Raw genomic sequence first — 20,161 nt, forward strand, 5'->3', positions numbered from 1 at the left:
GACGGGCCCAGGGGACAGGCCACTGCCCTGGATCTTAGCCTGTTGAGTTGGAAACAACTTTAGTGCAAGTATAGACCTCCTGCCTTAGAGATGAGTCACCCGAGGCTCAGAAAGAGTGAGGCAGTAGCTCAGGGTCACACAGCATTACTGGCAGGGCAGGGTCAGACCTGGGTCTCTTGACACTCATCTGAAACCTTCTGTGTGTCCTGAGCTGTCCGTTTCTGGCTGAGGACCCAGAGCAAGGACAGTCTGTCTTCTCCTCTGCACCCGGAGGCCCTCCAGCCCACGTGTTCGTGAGAAGCCTAATCCGGCCACCTTCTCAGGGCCCTGGGCTTCCGCTTGGTCTCACCTTCCTCTTCATGGAAAAAGCCTCCGGTAGATTGTTTCCCAGGACCAGGTGCTGCGTGCTGCGTGCACACGGGTGACCTGCTGGGGAAGGGCCTGACCTCCTCTGTAAAGGAGTTGCTGACTTCCCAGGAAACGGGCGTCACCAAATGGGCTTCTTGTGGCAGAAAACATTCTGACCCAGACCTCGTTCTTGGAAGAATCGGAGAGGCTCTCTCTTTGTCCCCTTAACCAGACCCCCTGCCAAGGAGAAGACTTCCACTTGCCTCACATCTGCATCCTCCCGGCTCAGCTTGTCCCCAGCCGCTCCCCTGCCCACTGTGGCGCTGCGTGTGCGTGTGTGCGTGTGTGCGAGCCTGTAGGAATCTATGTGTGTGTGTGTCTGGGTGTGTTTGGGGGTTGTAGGGATATGGCAGGATCCCTTTGGCTTTCTCTCCCTAAGGACCAGGGCTGGGGCCTCCTTTGTGGGCAGCTCAGGCCCCCTTCCTATGACACTGCTAGCTGGATTCCCTGGCCCAAGGCTATAGAGGACCGTCTGTGGGCTGTTGTCATCCATCAGTTCTCCTCACACCTTGAAGCTCACCCTTCTTTGCACAGAGGGTATAACTTAGGCTTTCCTTATTCATGGGCTTTTGGGAAAAGTCTTTACTTTGGGGCCGTTTAGCTTGGAATTGAGAATGAGTGCAATGCAAGTCTCTGTGTTGGGAGTGCATTCGGCTGCACGTAAGGGACGTCACCCGGCCTTGGTTGTAACAGGGAAGTGTGTATTTCTCCTTGCAGAACAAGAAGCACAGAGGGGCGGTCTAGGGGGTGAGGGCCCTCGGTGATGTGCTCAGAGATCAGGCGCTTTCTGTCTCCCGGTCCGTGGCCTCCTCTGTATGGTCTTACTAACTTCACAGGCTGGTGTGAGGACCAGAAGTACTACCTATGGGAGCGTGGATGTGCTCAGGTGTCCCCAGGTGTCCGGGTGGCAGGGCTGTGCTGCAGGAGTGCTCCACCTCTGGGGATGGTCCCGCCGCCCTGGAGGTGACCTAAGCAGCCTCCTGAGACCCCCCACCCTGTGGGACCCTGCTGGCTTCTCTTCCTGGAACAGTGATTTTCGAGGAAGCACAGTCAGCTTGCTGCCTCTGTGAGACCAAGGGCCAGTCGGTCAGAGTCTTTGCGGAATCCTGGGGGAAAGGTGTGGAGACCACACAGCAAAGTGCCCTCTCCTCTAACCAAAGGATGGCCCTAAGGATGCACCTGCTCCACGAAGCAGACACGCTGCTTTGCCATCACCCAGGGTGGCCCTCAGCTCTGCCGACCTCAGCTGGTGCCTGGCTCCTCCCCGGCAGCCCACCAGCCTGGGGGGTTAAGGGGTCACCGGCTTCGAAGGGCCTCGGGTGAGGGTGATGCACGCTGCTCCCCCCAGATTCTGCTCTGGGCTGGCCCCTGCCTCGGTTAAGACGACCTGGGCCTGCGGGTGACTTGGCTCTGAGCCTCCAGTGACCAAGCAACCTTTGGTGATCTCCTCCCAGCCAAGTCCAAGGCCCAGAAGTTACTGGCACGCAGCTCTGTTCCATCAGCACGGAGGGGAGGGCGTTTTGGCCTGGGTTTTAGGATTACCAGCAGGCTTGCGAGGCTGGCCAAGCGAGGTCAGCTGGCAGGGGCCTCGGGACTCCACATCTGCCTGGTGCCCACACCCGCGGCAGCGGCTTGGGATGCCAGGGTCCTGTGCTGTGGCCCTCTTGCTGTCACCAGGCCAGCTCAGAGACGCTGTCTGTGCCCCGTCACCCTTCCCATCACAGGGATGGATCTAAGGTCAGAGGTCGTCTCCCACCATCCCCTCCTCACATTATCATTCGCAACATGCATCAAGACTGAGTGAAGAAGAAGAAGAAGAAGAAAGAACCAATAGGAAATGAACTTGAATTTAGGGTAGATTTTAGACAAGTTTCTAACAGAAGGATTTGCTGCTGTCTACAGGGGCAGGATTGGGACAGTTCCATGTCCTCCCCCAGGCCTGTGGTCCCTGCCATCCTCTCACCTGACACGGAGCACCCCGCGACCAGGACCCCCCACTCCCAGAGTTTCCAGAAGCTCTCACGTGTCCAGACACAACTTTGACAAACAATTCCTCACATTCCTCTCCTTTCTGCCCCCTCCCCGCTCCTTCTTCCTCTTCCTAATTCTCCTCCTCAGCCACTCCTGGGCCCGAGGCCGGCTGGGAGAAGGCCACATCTTCACCCACGGCCTCCTGCCCTCACGCTGAGCAGTGCGGCTGGGGAGGTGCTAGTTTAGCTCTTTGGGGAGCTTTGCTCTCACTTATTCCCCGGCATACTTTTTTCCCATTGGGAATAGAAACAGAGCAGCTCTGGCACCAAGTGAAGTTGCTGCAGGATGCCCTCCTGCCGACGACTCTCCACCCTCTCCAGGCTTCCCTGGGGAGGGGGAAAGGGGAGGGCAAGGGGGACCCCAGGGATCCGGGGAGAACTTTGGCCTCCTTCATCCTGCCCTCCTTTCCCTACCCGCGCTGAGTCCACTGCCTAGGTCCAGGGAGGCAGGTGACCTGTGTCTGCAGGTCCCGCAGTTCTTGCCCGAGCATCACGGAGTTGGTGGCAATCTTAGTCCACTAGGGCTAACATAGCAAGACACCACAGACCGGGTGACTTAGACAACAGATACTTCTCACAGTTTTGGAGGCAGAGAAGTCCAGGATCGATGTGCCTGCAGATTTAGTGTCTGATGACAGTTGCTTCCTGGTTTGCAGACCACTGCCTTCTTGCTGTGTAGAGAGATAGCTTTTCTCCTTCCTCTTCTCAGAAGGGTGCTAATCCCATCATGAGGGTCCCACCCTCATGACCTCATCTAAACCTAATTACCGGCAACTTCCCTGGTGGCGCAGTGGTTAAGAATCCACCTGCCGATGCAGGGGACAGGGGTTCGAGCCCTGGTCCAGGAAGATCCCACATGCCACAGAGCAACTAAGCCCGTGCGCCACAGCTGCTGAGCCTGCACTCTAGAGCCCGCGAACCACTGAGCCTGTGTGCTGCAACAACTGAAGCCCGCACGCCTAGAGCCCGTGCTCTGCAACAAGAGAAGCCACCACTGCAGTGAGAAGCCCGCGCACAAAGAGTAGCTCCTGCTCAATGCAACTAGAGAAGGCCCACACGCAGCAATGAAGACCCAAAGCGACAATAAATAAATAAATAAATAAATAAATAAATGAATAAACCTAATTACCTCCCAAGGGAAGGGCCCACCTCCTAATGCCATCACATTGAGGGTTAGGGCTTCAACATATGAATCTGCAGGTGGGGACACAATCATTCAGTCCATAATAGAGGGGATGTTGCCTCAAACTCCTCTGGCCATTTCATCACTGGGATTGGGTCCTTGGAACACAGGGAGGGAGCCTCAGGGTGCAGTGTGATAGGGTGGGCAACCCCAGCTCTTTAGCCCGTTCCAAATTAGGAGGAGGGGTGTGGGGTACAGCAGCGGCTGGCCTAAGAATCAGGGCCTCACGGCACCTCCCAGCTTGGCCATTCCTTTTCTGCAAGGCCCTGGGGGTTCCTTCACCTTCGAGTCTTCGCATTAATCGGGGTCTGTAAATGATCGCTGTGACTCCTCCTAGTGCTACGGTTGATGGGCTTTGTGATCCAGAAGCCTGTGTCTCAGACTGCCTGGCTGCAGATCAGGGTGGGTGGACAGAGCAGAGCGGGGGCCGCAGCCTGGGGGGGGAGGTCGCACCCCCGTGGTGAATCCCCTAGGGCTCCATCACGCCCCACACTCTGTCCCTCCCACCCAGAGGGTCAGGAGCTGGCTGGGGGCAGAGGAGTGACAGGGCACAAACCAGCCTGTGAGGGGCAGGCGTACCCCCAGTTCTGACTCCTGCACTCACGCTCAGCCCGTGGGCTGTGTAGACCTTCCTCCCGGGGCTTCAGAAGGGCTCCCCGACTTCACCCTTGCCACCCAGGTGGTCCTTTCAAGTCGGTCTGTTCTGATTTTCATTCCCCTGTTTCCAGGTAGGCAGGTGGTCAGGCATCAGAGCTTCTGGAACGTGTGCGGGCTTGGCTCCCCCAGCCTTGCTCTTCCCCTGGGATGGGGTCCCGGGCGCCACTGGGTGGGGAGGACCCTGGGGGGAGGGTGTGCTCTGGTCACTCCCCGACCCACCCGCCTCTGACCCCCCTGTCGTGTGTTCTCCACAGCCTGCGATTGCCACCCTGTGGGCGCCGCTGGCAAAACCTGCAACCAGACCACGGGCCAGTGTCCCTGCAAGGATGGTGTGACCGGCATCACCTGCAACCGCTGTGCCAAGGGCTACCAACAGAGCCGCTCCCCCATCGCCCCCTGCATAAGTATGCCAGGGCGCCCTCCTCCTGCAGGCTGGGGGGGGTGCGGGCTCGGGGCTGGGGGGGCCCTTCCCGGACACGGGTCACCTGCATCCAGTGGGGACAGTGCTCACTGAGGTGGCCCTCTGCGCTCGGGGAGCCCGTGTGAGACCCCCCAAGGCTGCGGGGGTCTCCGCAGAGCCAGCCCATTTGTGGCTCTCTGTCCTGAAAAGACAGTTTCCTGCTCCCGGGGTGTGGGGTGAGGGGGGGAAGCAAGCCCCCCTCCTCAGCCCAGGTCCTGTTCCCATATTCCACCTTGACTCTGGTCCTGGGCCTGGGTTGGGGGGCCTGGATCAGGGGCTGCCACTGCTGCTGCGGGAATTCCAGGATCCCCAGCCCCTGGCAGATTCAGAACTGAAAGGACGGACTCCACAAGGCCTTTGAGAGAAGCCGGCACGGCTCCCATGCGCCCTTCGGAAGGGTGGCAGCGCTCTATGCGGGTCCTAGAGGCCCTGGCAGGCCAGCTGTCAGCCCCTTAGTTGCTGGAACTTGGGGAGGGGCGTGAGCAAGCTGGGAGGGGTCGCTCAGGGGCCTTGGCTCGGAAGAGTTTTAACATCTTACAGCTGGTAGGATTGCGCAGGTGTTACGAGCTGGATTAGCCCTGGATGGAAGTCAGGCCTGGTTGGGTGCTGGCCCCTGGCCTCAGCCTTGTTGATTCCGTGTGCAGGGCTGACCTGCGCCCAGAAAGGAGGGGGAGGAAGGCGTGAATCCTGGCCTACTAGGCAGACACCAAGGATAAGGCTGCTTTTCTGGAGCAGGAGTTAGCATGCTCTGCTCGGGGATTTGGCCCACTGCCTGTTTCTGTGTGGCTCGATGGGGTTTTGGGGTTTTTTTTTTAAACCTTTTTAAAATGATTGAAACAAAAATTAAAAGACTACTAATTTATGACATGCGAAAATGATATGAAAGGAAAAGTTCAGTGTCCATTAAATAAAGTTTTATGGGACCCAGCCGTGCCCACTTGTGCCCGTGCTACCTGTGGCTGCTTTGGGGCTCTAACGGCAGAATTGAGTAGTTGCAACAGAGACCCTACGACCTGCAGGGCCTAAAATCTTTGCCAGCTGGCCCTTGGCAGGAGAAGTCAGCCGACCCCTGCTTTAGGTTTTTCAGCATCCTGTAGCTCTGGGTGGGTACTGGCTTCTCAGGTCAGGCACAAGGGGCTTGGAACAAATAACCTGAGGCAGAAGCAGGAGGTTGGGGACCCCTCAGCCCCGCAGCTGCTTGGGGTTCTTGGAGTGACCCCCTAGATCTTGCAGGGAATGTTCTCACGCCAGGCGGGAACCTTAAACCCCCAACACCTCAGCTGCCCGACTTGGGTGCGGCCTCACGTCCAGGACACCACAAGCTGTGTGGGTTCCAGCAGCTTTTCTGACCAGTTTCTACATCAGGAGATGTTTCCTTGTTGGCAGGGGTCCAGTAACAGCGGATAACCTAAATTCAGGCCATGGGAAATTGAGCTTGGATCCATTCAGGGCAGAGCAGGTTGGAATGGGTTTTCACGACGTCTGAGTGTCAGGGTCTCACAGCTTGCAAGGGTCTTTCTTTTCCGTCCATCCAAAGAGCTGCACGGTGAACATTTTTAGAAAGCTGGGAAGAAATTAGCACCACCATCTGGGCTTATGAAAACATGGAGGAAGCAAATGAGGTCTCCCTTTTAAAGGGAGTCAGGAGCTGTTGGGTTTCCCAGAAATGGCTGAAACCAACATTTCAAATCCCCAGGGGGAAAGGCCTTGAAACGGAGCTGATGTTTCAGAATTAGGGACAGAAACCTTGGGAGACTGGAGCCGTCACTTTCCAACACGCTCTGTACCCTCTCCCTTCCTCTCGCAAAGGGCGGGCTAATGCTGGGGAGAGCATTCCCACCAAGGACCTGAAGACCCGGGCCTCCATCCTGGGATTTCTGTGAGCTCTTTCTGCCGGCCTCAGGCTACAGGTGCCCAGACAGTGCCTTGGACACTTGTGTCTGTTTCGGAACAGCTCTGGGAGCCCTGGGGCCCTCCGCTCACGTCCCAGAGCCAGGCCTCAGGAGCTGGGCTTGGGCAGCCAGGGTGCCTCCATGGCCACTGGCCCCAGCCCCATTCCTGGACTTGTAAGATTAGGCTGGGCTGTCTGGATTTCCCTCTGGAATGTTCCTGCTGGGCCAGGTAGCTCATGAAGGCTCAGAGAGGGCCTGGTACGAGGCCCGGCTTCTTAATGAGCTGCTGTGACGGGGCACCTGTGGCTTGTTGTCGCTGATAAAATCACCTGAGAGCACGATTTGACTCCGAATCGAGGGCTGGGTCTTCTGCCTGTTCCTTCTGAAGGTGCAGAGGCTGGCTTCTGTGGGTGACCCTCACGTTTGCCCCCAGGCCCGGGTATTCCATCTCGACCCCCCCAAGCCTCAGATCGCAGCTAATCTAGAGTCTGGGGTTCCGAGGGAGGTCTTACCCCTAATAGTCAGATGGTGGCCAGAATCAGTGGGATTCGTGGAGGCCTCTGTGACCCCCTGTTCACATGGTCACTCAGCAGGGGAGGTGGGTCCCTGTCCCTCAGGGACTTTCGGTTCGTGGTTTGGCCTCGTCTAGAAAGAGGAAGCCGGGGACGTGAAGCCTGGGTCTTCCCAGAGGCTGCCTGAACCTCCTCACGTTTTCTGAGCACCAGGCGGGAGCTTGTAGAAACTAGTTGCCGTTCTAGGTAGGAGAGGAATGGTCCCCAAAAAGCACATGCTTCTGTCAGGCCCTACAGTCTTCTGTATTGTCAGTCTTTTCTGCCCGCCGAGAAAATGCCTTAGCTTCTGAGATGCAAGATGTGAGCCCGTGGGAACTTGGGCCAGGGGTGCAGGCCCCTCTCTGCACATGGAAGACACCTCCCAGCCCCTCACATGTCACCCCTGCCATGGACCCCTTCCCCACCAGTGAGTCAAGGTCAGACCGGGCCACGCAGCACCATCGTGATGAGCAGGGGGCCCGGGGACCCCTCTCTCTGCCCCAGGGGCCGAGGTGAGTCAACAACACGCAGACAGCAGAGGGGTCAGGGTCCTGCCTTCCCCTCGATCCTGTCCCTGCCAGGCGGAGGGACGGCTTCCAGAAGAGAGCAGGTAGGGTGCCCGGGCCTCCACGCCGGCTTTCCCTTCCTCCCTGACCGTCCTCTCCTGGGGCGAGGAGTGGGGCTGGGAGGGAGGGCCCAGGAAGGTTGGAAGGAGTCTGCACTGCGCTCGTTCTTTTCTAACATGTTCTTATTGTTTCCCCTTCCTCCCATCCTGAACCCCACAAAGAGATCCCCGTGGCACCGCCGACCACTGCAGCCAGCAGCGTGGAGGAGCCCGAAGGTAGGCTTCCCCCTTTGCTGCTTTCCTGCTTTTGCTGTGGGGTGGGGTGGGGCCTGGGGAAGGGGGTTAGAGGGGCCAGACTCCTCTGAACCACCATCGGGGTGCTGGTTGGTATGAGTGGTACCCCTGGGCTGGATTGAGGAGGATGGAGCCACAGGGCATTTTTCTGCGATGTCCCTTCCAAGAATGATGCCTAAGGCTAGCCTGTCTCCCAAGCCTGGGACCCTCAAAGCCACGTTCCTCCTGCTCAGCCAGTGAGGGTAAGAAGCTGCCTTCCAGCCCAGGGCCACCTGAGCTGGGGGTAACTACTTTCGGGGTTGCAGAGAAGGAAGGAGATGGGTGGTGGGGATGAAAAAGGCATTCTAGAGCATTGGGGTCCACAAACAGAATTGGGGGGGGAGGGCATGAATCGGGACAGGAAGAGACTCACCCCCTCACTGTCCCTTCCTTCTAACTGAAATCAAGAGTTTCCTGGAAAAAAAAAAAAAAAAAAAGACTTTCCTGGTGGTCCAGTGGTTAGGAGTCCGCACTTCTACTGCAGGGGACGTGGGTTCGATCCCTGGTCGAGGAACTAAGATCCTGCATGCTGTGTGGTGTGACCTAAAAAAAAAAAAACAAAACAGTTTTCTTTATTGCAAAGGTGGGCCACAAACCGTAGCCAGGCCAGCACCATCAGTGACTTGGCCACCAGCAGAAATCCCAGCCGTTTTCACATCACGTTAGAGTTGGTGCAGCTATCATGGAATATTATTTATGCTCACTAAATTGCTTCAGAATGATGGAAGTTACCAGACCCGCTGCTAGATCCTGATTTACAATCGTTAATAAAGAAACACATACATTACGTAACTGTACCATAAATCTGGGGTTTTGGAAATGTTTGGGTTAAGTGTATTTCAGTATTTATTAGTTTCCTTTGTAGTCCTATGGATTTTATTTCTGCATTTAAAAACATTACTGTGAGAAAGTAAAAATATCACTGTGACGTCCGTGGACGTCACCAGTCCTTGGTACAAGAAGGGCCACCCAGTCCTGGCTTTGGGTACAGAGAGGGATCGGAGCCTGGCTGGAGGGGGCACCAGGAGAGCAGACCATGCTGTACCCAGCGCCCTGGGCCTGTGGTCACATGGGGCTTTTGTGTACTGGTACTTGGAGTAGGAGTGGGAATGGGGGGCAGGAATGGTGACAGTGGGGCCCTGCAGGGACATTGGTGTCAGCTCTGGGAACCCCTTTGCTCCTCCCCAGATCCACCTGTTGGGGAGGTCTGTGCACCCATGTGGTCACCTGAATACTTTAGTTTTTTAATTTTTTAATTTTTATTTTTGGCCACGTGGCACAGCCTGCGTGATCTTAGTTCCCCGACCAGGGATCGAACCTGCGCCCCCTGCAGGGGAAGTGCAGAGTCTTAACCACTGGACCACCAGGGAAGTCCCCACCTGAATACATTAGAATAGACTGGATTTTTTTGAATATTGGCCATGCCCTGGGAACTTGAGAGAAAACTGATTCAGAACTTGGATGTGCGCCATCACCAAACAGCCCTCAAAGAGGAAAGGACAGAAAATTTCAGGGAGTGCTGAAGACTACACCGGGGAAAACCAAAGATATTTTGGTGTTGGGTGGTTGGGCAGAGTCTTCCGTCACCTTCGATTGAGCCTCGGGGGACACTTACAGGAGAAATAGTGCTGGGAAGGGGATGAAGGAAGCAGCATCACGGGTGCCTGGGAGGCAGGAGGAGGAAGCTCTTTGGTAAAAACACAATAAAAGGAACAGCCCAGTTCGTTCAGCTCTCGGGTAGAGCAGTTGTGAAGCGAGAAGACACTTCCAGTTAATGTAGTCGCGATTCTTGCTTCCTTGCTGTGACATGAGTCCCATCAGAACTCACCGGGGCTGAGAACGCGGCTCATCCAAGGACAAGGCATGTCTTCACCCTCTCTCTCTCTCTCTCTCTCACCTCCCATTTTTCTGGTCCTTGCAACCTTGTCTTTCAGTTTCTTGCAGTGGTTTTGGCTTTTTCCTTCCACTTTAGAAATGGGGAAATGGAAACAAAAATAGAGGAGAAGCAAAAAACAACTCATGAGATTTCTGTACACACCACAAGAAGCTGGTATAAAGCATGCAACGATCTCCGCTCAACCAGACAAGATTCCTGGGCAACCAACAAACACTTGTAGCATTTTTCTTTGAAAAGTCTTTATCAACTCTCAGTTAACTTTTCTGACTCCTTTTTATTTTGTCACTGTTTATTTCCTTTCTTCTTTCTGGACGTTTAAAAACATGGTTTAAATGGATGCAAACAGTAAATGAACACCCTTTAACAAAGTGCTTTCTCCACAGAGGGGCTAAGTGAGCAGGTGTGATGTTTGCTGGGATCCTGTGTCCTTGGCCAGACCCTTTGTGACCTTCTCTGGGTCTCCGAATGGTCAGGATCTGTGATGCTTTTTCTGGAGAACTCGGGCCAGGTCTAGACTGCGGGCGCTGGGACTCTGGGGTCTGCTACCACAAAGAGGCCCTGCTCTCCTTATCTCAGCAGGAGGGACGTCATGGGCAGGAGGCCAGGGGGCCCCCTGGGGAGCGGGGCCTGGGAGCTCAGTACTTCCAAGCCTGTCGATTCTTGCAGTGTTTGAATAGGGAAGGCCTCCGTGCTGGGCTGCCTGAGAAAAGCTTGTTTACTTTTGCCTGCGGAACAGAGGAGAATTAATAAACCAAGAATTTGTCCTGAAAGCTGATGGACATAACCTCCCCCTGAACCCATCCCCTTGAAGGGCCAGCTCACTCCGGGAATGCTGTCCACCTGCTGGCTAAGCTGGCTGGTACCCCGTCTCGGGGCAGGGAGGCGAGGAACCCTGTGCCCGTGGGAAGCCTGGGGCCAGGAGGGAGATGGGGCCACCGACGCTAAACCCATCTGCTTGTGGTTGTAGAGACCTCCACCGCCTGCCTTCCCTTGCCCTGCATCAACTCCAAGGTAGCTGTCGGAGTTTGTTTGGTTTGTGGGGACCCCTTGGTTTAGCAGAAGGAGCACTGTCTTGGAGCCGGGAGATCTGGGGTTGATTCTCCCCTGGCTGTGAGGCCTTGGACAGAGCAAAGACTTCTCTTTTCTGCTTCCTTGAAGGATGAAGGGGTGGGACCAACGGTCCTGGGCCCTCCCCGCCCTGCTTCTCCTGGGAGGATTGAACTTCTCCTGCTAATCAGCTTTCTTCTTCCTTGTAAATGCCTGCTTGCTCCCCTCCCCCCTCTGCTGACCAGCTTCTTCCACGGGCCTTGCAGATCCCCATGAGCAGAGGCACGCAGGTAAACAGTTAACACCTGGCTGGGGCGGGGCCTGATGTATAGCATTTGCTGCTTTCCCTGGTATAAACGGCTCCCACGTTGGAGCCCACGTGAGCCTCCCCCGGAGACTGAATGTAGACGCCGGAACCAAGAAGTCCTGAGGGAGGAAGGGCCGCCCCTCAGCGGGGTCGGAAAGCTGCTGACTTCAGCTGGCCTCCTGGGCTTGAAGGGGCACATGGCTGCTGTCCGAGTGGAAGCTGGACCCAGGATGGAGGTACGAGAGTGAACGACCAGCTCTTCCCCGCCGCCCCCAACTGGGTCTGGGGGCCACCCTCTGGCCCAGTTGCACTCACCCCCTTTGGGGCCCCGAGTGGTGCCCTTTGCCAGCTGCTCCAGTGGTCCCGCGGGGGGTGGGGGTGGCTTCTGAGGCCCCCCGGCAGCCGTTCGGGGGAGCCTGGAGGCTGAACCTACGGGAGCCGCCCCGCCTCAGGTGCTGCCGGGTGTGGGGTGGGAGTGGGCTAAGAGATGTCACCTCTGGTGGCCTCGCAGCACCTCCATTTTTTTCATGGAAGGCAATAGGGTTTGTATAGACCTGCCGCTGGATAAACTTGGGTTGTTCTCATTTTAGGCTTTGGTTTTCCAGGGTAGGGGGTAGGTTGGGTGAGTAGAGGAAATGAGTTGATAAGAGTTGAACGCAGTATTGGCCGAGTGTTCGGGCGGTGGGGGCCGGGGGAGAAGGGCACTGAGCTGGGAGTTCTGCCTGGTCTTGTTTCCTCCCCTGTGAACCGGGGTCATGATAACCCTGTTGTGTACGGTTGTTGTGGGGATTAAATGAGATGCTCTGGGTAAAGCCTTTGGTTCAGTGGCGGGCTTATCCTAAGTGCTCAGTGAAAAAGCAATGGAGGGGCTTCCCTGGTGGTGCAGTGGTTAAGCATCCGCCTGCCAATGCAGGGGACGCGGGTTCGAGCCCTGGTCCGGGAAGACCGCACATGCCGCAGAGCAACTAAGCCCGTGAGCCACAACTAGTGAGCCTGTGCTCTAGAGCCTGCGAGCCACAACTACTGAAGGCCGTGTGCCTAGAGCCTGTGCTCTGCAACCAGAGAAGCCACCGCAATGAGAAGCCCGTGCACCACAACAGAGAGTAGCCCCCGCTCGCTGCAACTAGAGAAAAGCCCGAGTGCAGCAATGAAGACTCAGTGCAGCCAAAAATAAGTAAAAATTAAAAAAAAAATTTTTTTTAAAGCAATGGAACGCCATGGAAAATACAAACACTGCAGTGTATGGAAGGGTTGAGCTGAGCTGAAGTCTCTTAGCTCCTCACCAGGGATGTGGGTTTGCGTGAGGACAGGTGTAGAGAGTCAGCCAGAGGGAGGGCTCTTGAGAAGAACTTGATTGGGAACAGGTGGGGCTGCCCAAGGCAGAAGCGAGGTGGCCTCCTCACAGACTGTAAGACCCTGTTAAAGACTGGAAATCAATTAAAGGGCTTGACTTCACCATAGCCAAAAGGTGGAAACAGCCCAGTATCTACCTTTGGGACAGAATGGATGGTGGCAGAATGGATAAACTCCATGCAGTATATCCAGACAGTGGAATATCATGCAGCCATAAAAAGGAATGAAGTACTGGCACATGCTATAACTTGGACGAACCTTGAAAATATTATGCTGAGTGAAAGAAGCCAGACACAAAAGGCCACACAGTGTATGATTCTATTTATGTGAAATGCCCAGAATAAGCAAATCCAGAGACAGAAAGATTAGTGGTTGCCGAGGACTGGGAGGAGGGACGGATGGGGAGTGACTGTCTCATGGGTACAGGCTTTCCTTTTGGGGTGACAGAAAGTTCTGGAACTAGAGAGTGGTGATGGGTAATGTTGTGAATATACTTAATGCCACTGAATTGTACATTTAAAAATCGTAAATTTCATGTTATGTGTGTTTTACTACAATTTTTTTTAAAAGTTGAGTTTTTGAGGTCAGAGTTCAAGGGTGCAGGGAATCTGGTTTGTTTGGGTGGAGAGCAGGAGCCCTGGGGACAGGGCGCTGGGGCTCGGGCAACCGTGGGGGACATGCTTGCCTTCCTGACCTCTTGCTCCCTGGGAGACTTTTGAGGCTGGGGGGCCCACTTAGTACCTCCCCACTTCGTCTCCAAGCAGAAATAGCTCAGCCAACATGGGGGAATGGCGGACGCCCTCTGTTGCCTTCCAGACGTATGGCAGTGGCCGTGTTAAAAGTGTTAGGTTGAAAAGGTCTGACTGCACAGCCTGCATCCTTTTAGAGTCATCTGAGGAGAGGATGTGGTTCCCTGGGTCCCGGGTAAGGGAGCCATTGGTACTCCCGGTATAGGAGAGAGGGACCTGTGCGTCCATGGCGGGGAGCTAGGATCACGGACCATATCACTTGTAAGCAGCTCGTGCCACTTGTAAGAAGGAGGTCTGTTAATTGACTGAGTGCTGATTGGTTTTCAAAAGATGGTGTGACACAGGATGTAGGGCTGTCCGGGGTCAGCTGTATGAGTAAATGGCTGTCAGATAAGTATTATCCCGGGAAGTGTTTGGACCAGACCCAGGAGTAAAGATAGATCGATTCTGGCTCAATGAAGGAGGAGGAGACGACATTTATATCGTGCTTGCTATGCGCTCAGCACTCTTCCTGATTCTTAGCCATTTAATCATTTCTTCCACCCAGGTGAGGTAGATACTGCTGTTACCCCATTCTACGTAGGAGAAACTGAGGCACAGAGAGGTCAGTGAGCTGGGATCCCAGCCAAGGTCTCCTGGCCTCAGAGTCCGTGAGTGACATTAACCTCCCCATCATCATTCTGCCTCTCAGTAGTCATGCTGGTTGGTCAATTTAGGGTAATTTAAAAATATATAAATATATATATATATACACACACACACTTAAGTGTATACACACACACACACCTGACTGTGTGGTAACATCCCACCAAGAGAGAAGACAAACCTGTGCGTCCGCAGGGGACCTGAAACCAAGGTAGAGATGGAGGTACAGCCAGTTAAAAGCCACTGTCTTCCACACGTGCCCGTTACAGTGGCCCTTGGGAGGGAGGGTGGATGGCTGGGGGGCTGGCGTGGCTGAGGCCACAGGGTCTGGGCTTGGGAGAACCAGTTAGCAGTGACCCGTCGCTTTGGTCGCAAGGCAGCCGGGGGAGACGGGCACATGGATCAGCTTATACCTGAAAACAGGTGTGGGGTGGAGGTGGGAAGGTCCTCTGTGCCTTCCTCAGAGCCTTGTGTCATGACACGTGCCTGTAGAGACTCCGCTGAAAACTGTTAAAACTGGTGAGAGAATTCTGCAGGGAGACCATTACAGAATTAACATACAAAGTAACTTTTCTTATGTATCAGCAATTAGAGAACCATGTCAGAGCAAGTGAAAAGCATAGAATGGGATATCTGGCCTGTAGTTAAGTGTTCGATGAATGTCAGGTTTTTTTTGTTTTTTGGTTTTTTTATATTAATTAATTAATTAATTATTGTTTTTGGCTGTGTTGGGTCTTCGTTTCTGTGCGAGGGCTTTCTCTAGTTGCGGCGAGCGGGGGCCACTCTTCATCGCGGTGCGCAGGCCTCTCACTATCGCGGCCTCTCTTGCTGCAGAGCACAGGCTCCAGACACGCAGGCTCAGTAGTTGTGGCTCACGGGCCCAGTTGCTCTGCGGCATGTGGGATCTTCCCAGACCAGGGCTTGAACCCATGTCCCCCTGCATTGGCAGGCAGATTCTCAATCACTGCGCCAGCAGGGAAGCCCAAATGTCAGTTTTTTAATGATAATGGAAACAAACTCCCAATTAGAACAGCAACAAAAATATCAAATACACAGAGATAAACATAGCAATAAAAGTACAGACAGTATTTTTTTTAAAGGGTAAAACTTTCCCAAGGGACACTAACGATCTTACCATGTCCCAGGAGGGCAAGACTCAAAATTGTACCATGTCAGTTCTCCCTGAAATCTGTAAGTTTAGCATAATTCTACTCAAAACATCTCAATTGGGTAGGATCTGATTCTTAATAGCCAAGAATGTTTTTAAAAAGAAAAGTGATGAAGGGTGACTTGCCCTAACAGATTTTTTAAATATTGTAAACAGGATATTTACATTAGTGTGATCCTGGCATAGGAATAGAGAAACCACGAAAGCTGAGTAGAAAGTCCAGAAATAGACTCAAATATAAACATAAGAACTTGTGTATGATAAAGCTGTGATCATACATCAGTGAGAAAAAGGAGGAGTCGGTAAACGGTGCTGGGAAAATGGCTATTTATTTTCAAATAATAAAATTAAATTTCTCCTTCATGCTGTGAACTCATAAATCCCAATGTATCTTTTTTTTTTTTAAAGGAAGGATTATTTAGTTAGGTTTTCCTAAATGCTCGTCTCTTTTTTTTTTTAATAATTATTTATTTACTTACTTATTTATTTATTTTTGGCTGTGTTGGGTCTTCGTTTCTGTGCAAGGGCTTTCTCCAGTTGCGGCAAGCGGGGGCCACTCCTCATCGCGGTGTGCGGGGCCTCTCTTGCTGCGGAGCACAGGCTCCAGACGCGCAGGCTCAGCAGTCGTGGCTCACGGGTCCAATTGCTCCGCGGCATGCGGGATCTTCCCAGACCAGGGCTCGAACCCGTGTCCCCTGCATTGGCAGGCAGACTCTCAACCACTGCGCCACCAGGGAAGCCCTGAAATGTATCTTTAAAATGAATTCTTGGGACTTCCCTGGCGGTCCAGTGGGTAAGACTCCACGCTTCTGATGCAGGGGGCATGGGTTCAATCTCTGGTTGGGGAACTAAGATCCCACATGCTGTGGGGCGTAGCCAAAAAAATAATAATAATTAAAAAAATAAAATAAAATGAATTCTTAAAAGTTCTAGAATAAAGCATATCAGTATCAGTGTAATCTTGGGGTAAAGAAGGCTTTCTAGATAGGATACAAAAGCAAGAAATCATAAAGGGAAAGATTTTAACTAGATAAAAATAGAAAACGTCTATACCTCAAAAATCTCCATAAGCAACATAAGGCAAACTAAAAGCTGAAAAACATAAATTTTTTAACATGGATGACCAAAGATTAATATCCTCAATAAAGAACTTTTACAATTCACTGAAAAAGAGATCCTAATGCAAAACTGAGCTGAGAAAATGAACTAGAAATTCAGAGAATTTATACAAATGGCAATAAGCATCTGAAGTATTACACTTACTAGTAATAAAGAAATAATATTAACAAGAATACCATTTTAAAAACCTTATTAAATTGACACTATTTAGAAAACAAAAAGTGATTCCCAGTGTTGAAACGGTTAGGGAAACAGGCACTCACCTGCTCTGGTGATGGGGGGGCAACGTGGTGCCAAGTTTATGAAGGGCGATTTAGCACCATGTATCAAAATGTATCTTTAGCCTCATCCTTTCACTTCTAGGAATTTAGCCTAAGGGAATAGTGATGTGTCACAAGACTTTAATTCGAGGTAGCTTATTGCAGCATTGTTTATAATAACAAAAGAGGGAAACGACCAAATGTCTTTCAGTAGCATTTTAGTGACTCACTTATGGGATATCCATATAATTATGTTGTAGGAGAATTTTTGAATATGAAATGAAAAGATACAATATATTTCCGAAGCAGGTTATACATCTGATTACACACGGAGGGTCAACTTTGGTGAAAATACTGGCTTACAGAGCATTTCAAAGAAACTATTTCATTGTGCTCATATATTCCGGTAGTTCTCAGCCTGGGGCTGTTTTGCCCCCAGGGGGACATTTGGACATTACTGGAGATACTTTTGGTTGTCACAGCTAGGGGGAGGGTGCTACTGGCATCTAGTGGGTTGAGGCCAGGGATGCTGTTAAACATCCTGCATCGCACAGGGCAGCCCCCATGGCAGTGAGTTATCCAGCCCCAAATGCTAATAGTAGTGCCGAGGTTGAGAAACCCTGGTGTGTTTTTGCAGGATGACATCCATGTGCTCTCTCCAAAAGTATTAAGGCAGGTGCTACTGCTGCATTGGACCCACTCGTTTATTAGTTATGCATCATATTAAGTAGATGCCGCTGAGGGCTTAGAAAGTGAAGTTTTCTGAAGTCAGCAAACATTTCCTGCATGATCACAGGAAATGCTATGCTCACATATAGCCAAGTGTTTGCCTGGTCCTTTTTCCATGGTGAATTTTAGCCCAACCTAATATGATATTTATCCAAAATTCTGAGCTTTACTATATATTACTGTATTTTGAATTCGTGTGATTTAATTGTTTATTAAAATTTTTATCGTGAAAAATCTCGGAGCAGTGGTGAGAATAGAGTGGTTAGACCTCCACGTTCGTATCACTTCGATTTAACATCGTGTCCCATTTACTTCAGCAATTTTTTTTTTTTTGCTGAAATATCTTCCAAGAAAAGCTTAGACGTTATGACATTTCACCCCTAAATATTTCAGAATTCCTTTTCTGAAAAAGAAGAACATTTCTCACATCTTCGCAACAGCATTATCACACCTAACAAAAATTCTTTAGTATCATCTGATGCCCAATCCACCTTCCAGCTTTCTTGGTCGTCCCCCAAATGTCTTTTACAGCTGGTCTACTCAATGGTTTAATTATTAAAACATTATGCAATCGTGAGCTATACAAAGTATTATATATAGAAGCGCATCAGGGTCCTGGTCGTGGGGAGGCTTGGGCCGCTTCTGAGGCTAGAACGCACGTGGAGTGATGTGTCGGATGAAAAGGGCTACGCAGGTGTTACCTATCATCATTGTTAACTTCATGGTCTAAAGGAAAAGGCATGACCACATCTGGCCTGAACTTTGGGCTTTGGGGCTGGGGGTGGGGTGAGAGCTCTGGGCCTCCTTTAAGGGAGTGTCCCCAGGGAAGGGGCACCTCCACAGCAGAAGGGACAAGGGAGCCAGTCACCGTCATAAATCCTTGCCACTTCCCTCCGTGGGAAGCAGAGGGTGCTGGAGCTAAAAGCTGATCAGCAGTGACTTCAGGTGCCAGTGGGGCTGGGGAATTCTCGGTTGTGGAGCTGTCTTCTGTGTTTCTGGAGTGGCACAGCATTCTTGGCCTGTCCTCCAGACGTTTGCGATCATCAAATGTGCTCTGGGGGCAAAACAGCCTCTGGTTGGTAAGCCCGGATTTCCTGACATCAGCCCAGTTCCCCAGAACCCTCCGGGAAAGGAACCAGAGGCTGAGCCAGGGCACATGGGGGCTCTTCTCTCGAGTGGGACCTGCCCACTCCACCCGCCCTGGCTGGAGACCAGATTGATCCGTATGTGTTAGGTTGGACCAAATGGAATTGTCATTTTATTCGACCATTTGTGACACACAGAAATGGCAGTTTCACATGGTGCAACTTACTCTTTCCATCCCCTCAGCCAGGAGACCCTGCTCTGAGCAGCCTGCATGAACCAGTTTCTCCCTCTGTCTGTCAGTCTGTCTGTCTGCCTGCCTGTCTCGCTCTGATTTTCTAGACTGTCTCTCTACCTCTGGGTCTTCCCTCTGCCTTTGTCTCTGTCTCTCTTCCCCACCACCTTCCTTATTCCCTCACTTTCCCCATCTCCTCCCCCCTCCCCCCTCCCCCTTCCCTTCCCTCCCCTCTTTGGGGCTTGCACAAAGGGCCAGGGCAGAGGTCAGGCTGGGGTGAGCAGGGCCCAGAGAGAGCCACTGGGGGCCTCCCCCGGGGAGCACAAAGGAAGCCATTTGCATGGGGGGTTTCGGGACCCTCATTGTTCCCCTGTGGCTGGGCTTTTGCAGGTGGAGCTGCCAGCAGCCTTGGAGGAGGATAAAGGGATGAGTTGGGAGGCCAGAGAAGCATGTGGGGGAGGAATATTTAGCCCTTCTGGGAGCTCTTCCCACCGGGGACTCAAGGGGGTTGGCTGATGGGAATGGGCAAGTGACAGGTGTCAGTGAGAGAGAGGATTGGAATCCCCAGCACCCGCCCTGTGTCACGAGGATGCCACAGGGTCCTTGACTGCAGAGGCTGGGGGTTGGGGGCTTGCAGGCTGCAGAGCTAGGCTGAGGCAGGGTGGATGCCGAGACCCTATCCCCACCCTGCAGGGTGGCCCCCTGCCCGAAGCCGTGCCCGGAACCTCCCTTGGGATTCCTGTCCAGGTCGCGGGCTGGGCGCTGGTGGGAGGGGACACACAGTAACACACTGTGCCGGCGTCACAGTCCGTCCCCTCTCTGGATTGCTGTTGGGCTCGGCCCCTGCAGAACCTCAGATGCCGCTGATGTTAGTAAAGGCCTCCACCCCCAACCCCAGAGGTGGTCCCTTTGATTTATTAAATACCCTGCTGGATTTAAAACTACTCCAGACTTGATAATAATAGTAGTAATGCATTAGTCCACTTGGGCTGCCGTGACAAAAGACCGTAGAATGGTGGCTTAAACAACAGAAATTTATTTTCTCAAAGTTCTGGAGGGTGTAAGTCCAAGATCAGGGTGCCAGCACAGTTGGGTTTTGGCCAGGACCCTCTTCTGGCTTGCAGACTGTCGACTTCTTGCTGTGTCCTCACCTGGCGGGGAGAGAGCTCTCTGGTGTCTCTTCTTATAAGGGCCCTAATTCCATCCTCATGGGCCCCACCCCCATGACCTCATAGAAACTTAATTACCCCTCAAAGGCTCCACCTCCAAACACCATCACTTTGGGGGTTAGGGCTTCAACATGGGAATGTTGGTGGGACACAGTTCCGTCCGTGGCAAGTGATATTGACAACAATGTTAAATGCCATGGTTAAGAGCAGGGATTTTGAGTTTTTCATGACCCTCCCCCCACCCCAGTGACCCAATTAAAGTGTCCTGCAGGCCACTTGATAGCTTTGGGCTCAGTCTTCTCAATGAAATGAAGGTGTTGG

General features: G+C 52.8%; 1 protein-coding gene across 2 annotated transcripts in view; it reads left to right on the forward strand.

The window, feature by feature from the left end:
• NTN1 (netrin 1) overlaps window positions 1–20,161 on the forward strand; it is a 192,320-nt gene that overhangs the window by 132,648 nt on the left and 39,511 nt on the right. Inside the window, exons 4-5 of one of the 2 annotated variants that reach the window (XM_036837372.1) lie at window positions 4,533–4,682; window positions 7,969–8,022. In XM_036837372.1, the coding sequence (XP_036693267.1) occupies window positions 4,533–4,682; window positions 7,969–8,022 (204 nt within the window). The remainder of the gene's footprint in view (window positions 1–4,532; window positions 4,683–7,968; window positions 8,023–20,161) is intronic. The other variant, XM_036837373.1, reaches the window with a different exon arrangement.

This window comes from Balaenoptera musculus, chromosome 20 (assembly GCF_009873245.2).
Source record: "Balaenoptera musculus isolate JJ_BM4_2016_0621 chromosome 20, mBalMus1.pri.v3, whole genome shotgun sequence".
Taxonomy (NCBI): Eukaryota; Metazoa; Chordata; class Mammalia; order Artiodactyla; family Balaenopteridae; genus Balaenoptera; species Balaenoptera musculus.